Source organism: Condylura cristata, unplaced genomic scaffold, assembly GCF_000260355.1.
Source record: "Condylura cristata isolate star-nosed mole 26May11 unplaced genomic scaffold, ConCri1.0 scaffold00026, whole genome shotgun sequence".
Taxonomy (NCBI): domain Eukaryota; kingdom Metazoa; phylum Chordata; class Mammalia; order Eulipotyphla; family Talpidae; genus Condylura; species Condylura cristata.
In genome coordinates, this window is record NW_004567127.1 from 1075957 (window position 1) to 1086073 (window position 10117).

At 54.1% G+C, this 10117-nt stretch overlaps 1 protein-coding gene across 2 annotated transcripts in view; it reads right to left on the reverse strand.

Annotated features, from left to right (window-relative positions):
• Positions 1-1170: 1170 nt before the first annotated feature.
• Positions 1171-10117, reverse strand: part of VPS45 (vacuolar protein sorting 45 homolog (S. cerevisiae)) — a 48319-nt gene continuing 39372 nt past the window's right edge. For both annotated transcript variants that reach the window (XM_004689569.2, XM_012730043.1), the window contains exon 15: positions 1171-1778. In XM_004689569.2, the coding sequence (XP_004689626.1) occupies positions 1691-1778 (88 nt within the window). In that variant the 3' untranslated portion in view covers positions 1171-1690. The remainder of the gene's footprint in view (positions 1779-10117) is intronic.

Consider the following 10117-nt stretch of genomic DNA (forward strand, 5'->3'; position numbering starts at 1 on the left):
AAGGCAGGCAGGCGAGCGTGGCAGAGAGGGCCCCTGCCCCTGCCTGCCCTACCCCAAGGGGCAGCTGTCCGATGGGAGGGCAGGCTGCCGTTCCGAGGAGGGCTTCTCTGTCTGAAAGACCGTCTGGCTTGTCAACTGCTGCATTTAAAGTGCTGCCTCCCTATTTAACGCACTTTTTACAGAAAAGCGAGGAACTTTAAAAACTGTTCCCAAGGGACTTATGAAAGCAAAACAAGAATTTAGACTAGGCCACCCTGGGGACAAAGGCCATAGGCCCCAGACGAGTGTGGGCAGGTGAAGAAGCCGGGCTGAGCTGGGAGGACGGGGCAGGAGGGTGGCCAGAGTGTCCCTGCAGCTCCTCCCTTTACCTCCGCAGCTGCTGATGGGTGCAGGGCGCTGACAGAAACCCAATAGTTTTGTGTAGTGGTTTTGTATCCTCAACTCAGAGACCAGAGTCAGGAGCTGGATTATTTACTATAATTGCTCAGATTTTGTTGCGTGTCCACAAGGCGCCGGTCCTTCGATCTGGGGAGGTCTGGCTGCACCTGCTTTGCGATGAAGACCCTGGGCCGCAGGGAGAGGAAGGGCATCACCAGTCACTAACCGTGCCCTGGGTTTGAGCCCCCCGACAATTTCCACCACCACAACAGAGGTTAAAACATACGTGAGGGCCCTCCCTGGGGGTGTGGCGGGTTAAAAGCCCAGCACTTGCAGCTAAAGTCGCTTCAGCATGAGTTTGACCCCCACCCCAGAGGTGACCCACAGGGCGCAGCAGATCTCTGCTGACCCGACTGCTGCTCCCCCCAGCTCATCAGTCGGCTGGTTCTGTTCCCCACTCTGTCTCTGGTGAATCTTCTCTGCACACCTCTGCCTGTACCCCAGTTCTGTATGCATCAATAAATAAATCTTAAAAAAAAAACATACGTGAAAGGACTTAGAGAACCATGGGGGGAGGTTGTGCAGTGCTGTTGCTGTGTTTGAGGATGAGTTTCCTGCTTTCCTGACATGACTTTCTGCTGCTTTCAAGGGAAGAGAAGCGGACGCCTGAATTTACTGTTTGCCTTCACAGACGTTAAGGCTCTCTGGGGGTATGAAGGCGGCACACAGCTTCTCTCCTGAACTCCCATAAATGGTTGTTAATTCCGAAGAACCAAAAACAAATCACTTGGATCTTTTCACAAATGTTTATTGTAGTCATACATGGTTTCCCAGGGCCACAGGGCACCGCAGTGCAGGACACAGCAACTCTGGACGGCTCTCTGAAGGAACATGAGGAGTTTCCAGAAGTGAGCTGTGCGGGAATGTGGTTAGTGAGAGTAACGGGCCCGGAGAAGAGTGTGGCCAGAGCCCCGAGCGACCGCGCGTCTGCTAGGCTGCCCTGAGCTCTGACAACCCTTTGCTCGCGTAAGGGCCTGACGAAGTCCGCCGGGAGCCGGAGTGATTGTGCCATCTCATACACAAGCAACACGTTTACTTACTGGATGAGGAAACCACGAGCAAAGCGGTCTGGGAAGGGAGCCGGCTTATGCTCGGCTCGTCGCCGGGAGTCTTGGTGTCTGTGCCAGAAGTTCAGCAGTCGGGGCGACCTGGAGATGGGCGGCGGAGCCCCAAACCGGAGCCCTTCTCCAGCACCTCCGCTGGCAGCCGGGCAGAGCCGCGCCGCCTCGGCCGCACCTCGCTCTGCGCTGTTTCACCTCCTGCTGGCCGACCGTGAGGGCATCTGAGCGTTCTCCTTGCTTCGGCTGTGCAGCCCAGAAGCTAGAACTTCCTCTAGGAAACTGATTGGTAGATCTGAGGTTACTCAACAGCAAGAAAAAGCCCCTCCTAACAATGGCAAGTAACCCCACACAGAGATGCCACAAAGCACTGGCTGAGGCTCCTGGAGCCTCACGGAGCAGAAGCATCATGGAACGTGCGGCCCCTGCCTAGGAGAGATCCCTTGGGGGTCTTCCCAGGCCTCGCTATGTCTTCTATCATGAAACTTGCGGAGTCTAAGACTGACGTTTCGTTTTTGCAATTTCTAGTCAGTAGCCCAGAGCCACGTTACACGAGCACCAGTCTGCTCCCCAAAGCTGCTTGTGGCGCTAATGTCTCCCTCAGCCAAGGCAGGCCCCAGCGTGACCATGACTTCTAAAGTAAAGAGTAAATTCTGCTGCTGACTCTCCCTCTGTAACATCTCTCCCTACTTTAAAAGCTCTGTTTGGCTTAGGAAATAATGTAGATTAAAATTCGAGGCCCTTCATAAACGTGGCCTAGTAATGATGCTTGTGTTTATTTTGTTCTGAGAACTGCTTGAAGCCATATGCGTAGGTACGTGGATGTGAGTGTGTCTACCTACGAAACAGATGCTGCTACTCCTCTTCGGAAGACGCAGAACCAGTCAGAGCTGACCTGCCACGGTCGCAGCGGCTGTGGCCTGTTGCAGCTGGGATCCCAACCTGGACGAGGGCCGGGTCCCCAGCCCCCCCGAGCGTTCTCCTCACGCCTGCGCGCTGTCTGGCCCGGCCACGCAGGGTCCCTGAACACGCCACGAGCTTGCACGCCTTTCTGCTTGCGCTCTTATTATGGCTTCTGTCTGAAACGCCAGCTTGCCCCTTCTCTGGCTGATGCAATCTTTTTTATTCCTGAAGGCTGAGGACCAGAGCCACCTTTTCGGTGAGACCTTCCCACGTTCCCCCACGCTGAACCCAGCCTGCGCACTGCTCCTGCTCTTGCCTCCAGGCTGTTGAGCGCTGTGCTACTCACCAGCTACATCAGCACCGCCCAGGCAGGCGGGCGCCTCGTGACCGGCTAAGGCGGACTCACCTCGGTCTGCGGGGCTTAGCACAGAGGCTGGCACCTGGCAGGTGCCCCGTAAAGGTACATGGGTACATGAACTAAGATGCTTCCGGCCAGGAGCGGCTTCTCCATGACACGGGTAATTTGGGGGTATCTGTACGCCTGCTCAGGGCCTCCCCTCCAAAGGTAGGGGGGCGGAGGGAGAACCCTTCCTTAGCCTCACCATTGTTTCACATTCTCCACTTTAGAGTATCTAAATTCCAAACTCTTTTTGCAAAAGAAAGAAAAAAAAAGGTGGCGTGGAAGTGAAATTCATTCCCAGTGAAGCAAGCCGCCCTGCTGCGTCGGCTTTGCGGCCAGTGGAGTGGAGACAGCTGGAGGCCAGGGAAAGTGTCGGAACGATCGCTGCCTTCTGTGCGAAAGGCAACACCGGGGCCAATGATTAGTGCTCAGGGTAAGGACTGCCTCAGCCGCCACGGGCGGGAGGCCGGCAGCATTACCAGGCCCCTTTGCTGTGCCCACGAGGGCTGACTTTCCTGAATTCCTGGCTGTCAGGGCTCCACATTCTTGACTGCACCGAGAAAACACTTACTATTTATATTCGCCAAGCCTAATTCTGTTTCCTGGGGCCATTGTGACTTTTAAAAAGTATCTATTTGGGGACTCTGGTGAGTCACTGCAGAATGCTTTTCAAATTATGGGCGATGAACATACTGGTATCTGTCCCCCAAATTTAGACCATAAAAAACAATGACGACTTTTCTTAAAATCAGTTTCTCTTAAAAAGCAAATTAACCCCCTCCCCCCGCCCCCTTCCTCCGTGGTGCAACAGTCTGACTCAGAGCAGCTGAGCAGCTTCCACAGGCAACCACTGCGGAGTGGCCCCGGCGGCGGACACGGGCACCTGTCCTGACTCCCGCCTGCAGGGGCGTGGTCAGATGGGGACGTCACCCTCGGCCTCGGCACGGGGGAAGACATGGGGCCTCGTGGGCTCTGCCGCCCACACCTCGGGCCCTGCCTGGCGCCGTCTGAGAGGCTTCTCCAACGCCGCTGAGAGGGACGGTGGGCAGGAAGACGCCCTTCTTTTATAAAGTCAAGCTCAAAAATTTATGCCACACACTGCAAAACGAGTGTCTTCGCTTGTAAGTCTGTGGTAAGGGCTTGAGGCCAACCTCCACAGCACTTAGCGCTATGATTGCTAAGGTAACTGCAACCAACAACGATGTCCCAGACAAGTGACACATGACAACAGAACACCCCTCCCTTCTCTCTCTCTCTTAAAAATTGATTTATTTACGCACACAGAGCTGGGGTATGGGCCAGAGCTGCGGGCGGCGAGAGGACTCACCGGGGCAGAGCGGGGAGCAGAACAGGCCGACCACAAAGCGCACTGCTGAGGGGAGCAGGGGCGGTCAGGAGAGGTCTGCCGCGCCCTGGGGGTCACCGCCTGGCGGGGATCAAACTCGTGCTGAAGCAGCGGCAGCTTCCTGGCGCTGCACTGTCACCTGCTGCCTCCCCCTCTCTTTTCCACTACACTCCAAAACGGAAATGACCTGAGTTTCTTGTTACACCAAAGACACTAAGGGGAACTAAAGCCAAATCTGAAAAGGAATATAATGAAAAAAAAAAAAAGAAGAAATGAATGGAAACACTTCAAGGAAAACAATGAGGAAAAGCGATCTGCCTTGCTAGCTTCTAGTCACCAGTGAACACGCGGCTGGCGGAGCTGGCGCTGGGCGGGGCTGGGCGGGAACGGAAACGCTGGGAAACCCGGCTGCCCACTGCCAGCCACCCGGCCCCACATCTTTCGCTTCTGGCCTGGTCCCGCCTCTGAGGGCCAGCTCACGGCTGCGCCTGCAGGAGCGTCCCTGGGCTCGCGGCCTCCCCTGGATGGGCGCACCGCTCCACGGGGTGTGACTCACGGGTCAGTGTGCCGCGATCGATCGCCGGGCCTTAGGGTCTTCGAAGACAGGGCATCTTATTTCCTCTGTGCGGCGGCTCCTCCTGCCTGAAAGGTCCTGCCCCTAAAGCCACAGCGAGCGCCCTCTGCTCCCCAACGAGGCCCGTGCAACATCCTGTGAGGGCCTTGCGCGCCTTTCTGCCCGCTGCTCTTTGGTAGAAGCAACAGCACAGCAAAGTCAACCAAACGCTCCCAGATGGCCGGGCGTTGGGGTGGGGAGTGCGGGGGCGAAAGGCACAGCCGGCGGGAGGCAGCACAGCCGGAGCCGGGTGGCCGAGAGGTGCGCCCAGGGAAACTGAGGCCATTTTTCACTAAAGCTCAAAAATAAGCAAAATAATGCGAGTCACCGATAAGTGACAAAAGCACAATCCTCCCCCACTAAAGCAAGGGGACGAAGGGCTACACTTGGGGTGTCCTGCCTGGGTGCACTGCAGGGGCTCACAGGGGCTCACAGGCCGGCCCGAGGACTCACAGGTGAAGGGCTCAGGTGCTCGCCAGGTCATCGGTCTTTCTAACTTACATGCTAACGCCGCGTCCACTCAAATGTTATCTTGCCATCACGGGAAGAGCTGAGTGGGTTTCTGTAACCTGGAGCTTCTCAGAACCTTCGACAAGCTGATGTAAATTGTGCCTTTCCCAGAGAAGGAGAAAGTGTTTTCCAGACTGAGCCAGCTCTAGAATCCTTCTTAAACGGAAAATCTGTCACCATCTCCCCAAAGTTTCCAGAGAGCAGAGCTTGGGAGACACTGTGCTAAGATACAAAGTAAACCCCTGATTATAGCCAATGCCACCGGCGGACCCACCTCTTAACAGCGTGCTGCTGGCTGAGAAACGTGGTGGTCACGTCCCCGTCCCCACCTGAGCACTGGACACCTCACTTAGGCAAAAACAAAAAGCAAAGCAAAGCAAGACCAAATAAGCAGGGCCCTGGGTCCCACTTCCTCTCCTGCTGAGAAGGAACTGGACAGAGAAGCCACCCATGGGAGTCTTCAAGTGTCCAGGTCGCGCCTGCATCAGCGTGTCTTGGAAGAGCAGAGGACTGGCCAGTCCAGGACGCAAGGGACGGCCCTGGGCTCCTGGGCGGAGCTGCCTGCAGTATCACTTGTAAGGAGGTCTCGGTCCCCGTCTGATATGACGGGGTGACAGGCAAGACACGCCGACCTGTCAGGGCGGCCACGGCCTTGGAGCCAAAGGGCGAGAAACTGAGTCTCAGGCCAGACTGCAGCGGCTGGCCCCACGTCTGGGAGAGCCTGACCTTGGCGGCCTCACGGGGCACTTCGAAGTGCGCACAAGTGGAAAGCGACCACCACCTGGTTTTTTTAGCACCACAAAGGTCTCTAGCCTGGATTATGGCGAATTTCACCACTGCCCGGAATAGCTCCACCTGGGCTGACGGTGTAGTCCTGCTCCCGAATTATGGGAAAGGAAGGGTTTCCAAGGATGTGGAGGGGTGAAGAGCTGTGGTGAGCCACCACCGTCGTCAACTTGCTTTCCCCAAGTCTACTAGTAATGCCACCAGTGACAACAACTGCAGCAGCAAAAAGCAACATTTCCTGAGTGCCTGCCCTGTGGCGGGTTCTCATCTAAACATTTTACTGTCACTGCAATAGTGACATGGCGTTATTACCTCGCATATGGTTGAGAGGACCGAGGCACAAAGGTTGACACAATTTGCCTAGGCTCATGCAAGCAGACACCTGGCCAAACTGGGGCTTTACAAAAGAGTCACCTGGCACTGGAGTTGGTGCCCTCACTGCTACGCCACACTGCCTTCTAGAAGACCAGCGTCCCGCGCCCTCCCCAGCGGCACAGCGGGGAGGTATCAGTTGCAAGGAGGAGCACTAGGAGCACTAGGAGCTGCCCGCAGCCGCTGCAGCGCCAGCCCGACCCTGCCAGGGGGGACCCCAGGGCGCAGCAGACCCCTCCTGTCTCCCCGCTGCTCCCTCAGCAGTGGGTTTCAGTCTGCCTGTTCTGCTCCCCACTGTGTTGCTGGTAAATCCTCTCACCCCTCTACCCCACACCTGTGGCCTGTACCCCAGTTTTTGTATGCATAAGTGAGGTTTTAAAAAAATAGAAGAGTCCCAGACAGCGATTTGTAAGTATCAGGCCCCGGGTTTCAACCCAGAGCCTCGGTCAGCTGGGGAGGGCGGCGGGGAGGGGCTCGGCTGGCCCCGAGCGGGCAAACCCACTGCTTTGCTTCTCAATAATCCCAGGAGCATCACCTGATGGCTGTTTTAGACCCCACAGAACATTTTAATAGTTTTCTCTGATCATAAAAGCAGAGGAATGTAGGTAATAAAGGAAAGAGAAGTAAATGAGTCACTTTTGGGCTGCTCCTTCCAAGTGTTAATGTTAACCAACAAATTCTGACATGCAAATACTACCTATTGGGCCTTATACGCTATACCAAAAGGCATGACTTAGAAACTCGCAAGAAATCATATTTCCCTAAACGCAGCCTCTGGCTGCAAGAAGCACGAGCCCACTCGGTACCTTCAGCAAAAGCGAGCGTGCTCGGAAGCTGCGGGGCCGCTGGCTCCGTGAGAGCAGCGCCTGCCAGGGCTGGGCTCGGCCGCCGCTGCGGAGACCCGAGCGCCTTTCTTGCCTCTCCGTTTCCGCCTCTCTCGTTGCTCTTTTTCGCTGCTAGGCCTCACACTGTTTATCTGCTGCTGCTTTTCCTGCATTTGCGTCGAAGAAAACGTCTTCCCGTCCGCACCCTGCGCGTGCTCCCCGAGCGGTGGAGCCCCAGCTCAGGCTCCCGCCGCCCCGCCTCCCAGTGCGTCTCCCACGGCCGCACCTGGCGCTGGTGCATGTCCTGTCTGTTCACACTAGGTCTTTGCCCTTGGTGTGCCTTCTGGTATTTTCTTGATGCGGGCCTGAGCCACCAAGTGACAGGAAGTGCACCCAGGCCTTCTGGAAGGTGGAGACGTGGAGTTGGGGGAGGGGAAGCACCCTCTGTCCTCTCAACCTCACGGTGTTTCTAGGTCTCCCTTTCCCGCTTCCCTTAGGCAGGAGAGGATGGCTAGACTCGTGAAGTCCAGTCTTCTCTTCCCTAGGAAGAAGAATTTTCAAACCACCCTTCGCCACCCACAGGAATACTTTTTAAACTTCTTCTGAAGAGCCAGGAGTACCTAATCTCAGTGTTGGCAAGGGCATGGTGTGAGGGTACACGGGGTGAAACTTCTGGCTGGCCAATGAGCGGTTTGGCACTGTGGAAATGTTCAGGCTTTCTGATGCAGGTTCTGCACTGCCGCACAGCCAGTGACGCGTGTTGTCCTGGGTCACACCAATCTGAGCCCAAAGTCCAGCGTGCTGAAGGACTCCAGGCAAATAACTTCAATTCCCCACGTTCCCGCTTCTTCATTTGAAAAACATCTCTTGGGCCAGGGAGACTCATGAGCTGAGACACGCGAGGGCAGGAGGAGTCTGGCACGTGACGGGCCGTGCTCGGGCAACCTCGCGGGAACCGTGGGCGGGGTAGGGTGCAGGGGAGGCGGCAGCGACAGCACTGCTAGTAAGAGTGAGGAAGTACGAGCATGTCAGGTGGGACTGGATGTCTGGGCTGGGGGCTCTCGCAGCACAGACGTGCCCAATGATTACTTGTGGAATGAACAACTGTGCGCTGCTTAGGTAAAGGGTGCTATCCCGTCACTAATGATGACAGGCAAGTGCTGACATCGAGGGGGCCTTTGGAGTATATTCCCTCTTAGTCAGAATAAACATGTGCACATGTGGAAAACAGCCTGGAAGGTAACAGCTCAGGATGCTGCCATCTCACCTGTGGTGAGACAGGGGAATGCGGGCATTTTTATTAGTTTATTGTTACCGAACAGTATTAAATTTCCCCCCTGCAAGTATTATGTATTTATCTTGTAATGAAAGTTCTTTTTTAAAGAAACATTTATTTATGCATACACAACTGGGGTACAGGCCAGAGGTCTGGGGGGAGGTGAGAAGATTCACCAGGGACAGAGTGGAGAGCAGATCAGGCTGACTGACGAAGTATAATGCTGAGGGGAGCAGGAGGTGAGACAGGAGAGGTCTGCCGTGCCCTGGGGGTAACTCTGGGGTCAGGGATCGAACTCACACCAAAGTGGCTATGGCTAGCTTGCACTGCTGCGTCCTAACACATTGAGCCACCAGGAGGGGCATGAAAGTTTTTCAATTAAAAAATATGTAGGTATGTTGCAGTGCATAAATACACTGGCATCAAGGCCACACCCAGATTTGAATCTTAGGTTAAATTCAGTTTTTAAAAAATGCATTCTTATTATTCATTTATATGCCTGTTGTTCCAGGAGGCATTGAGCCCCTAAAAATATACAACATGTCATCTCTCTGACATCTTGCACAGAAACTTCTAAAGAATTAGCACTCGATAAATGCTCCTCTGTGATAGGCACTCTCTCTACCACAGCCTGCCGGCGTTGTCTAACACCTGGGCCATGGGAGGAAAGACTCCCCCAAACCTTGGCAGAGACGGTGATGGTCCTGCAGTTTCAAAACTGCCCCTGAAATGCCCACGGTGCAGAAGAGCACCCTCAACACTCCTCTTCCTTTGCAATGCAAATTCTGAAACAGGATCCTAATTTTTCTGTAAATAATTCAGAGAGCAAACCAACTCTTGGTTACAGGAGAAGATGCAAGTTTCTAGTGTTACTTGTTTAGGCAGAAATCTATAAGGACCTGTTGATAATATGAATCTGCCTCTTCCCAGCTGCAAACTTACTTACAGAAATCTAAAATGCCATCTTCCAATCTCTACACGGTATCCACAAATCCCATTAATGTCACTGACTTACTGTCAGTATTACATGATTATCAACAGTTAGGCACTGTCTTAGGGTGTGATGAAACTGACAGCTGCCACTAATTAATTGAGCTAATTATTATTATGTCAAGAGCAATACTAGGGCCTCCCTGGTGGCCCAAGGGTTAAAGTTGCAGTGCTGTCAAGCTATCACCAGTCCATGTGACGTGAGTTCGATCCCCAGCCAGGGAGTTGGCCCCCAGGGCACAGCAGACCTCTTCTATTGCTCCCCTCAGCAGTGGATTTCAGTAGATCTGCCTGTTCTGCTCCCCATTCTGTCTCTGGGGAATCCTCTGACCCCTACTATACCTCTGGCTAACACCCCAGTTCTTCTATGCATAAATAAATCTTTTTTTTTTTAAAGAGCAACATGTCAAATCTCATTCTTAATTATCTTTAGATGACCAAAATCATAAAACTAAATGATTCTTCACGTCATACTATTTTTGCTCTGTGCTGGTTTATATTTCTTAGTAGGCAGAAAGTATCACATAAAAATATATATTGTCGGGCCCTCCCTGGTGGCACAGCGGATTAAAGCACAGCACTGAGAAGCTTAAGCCACTTCC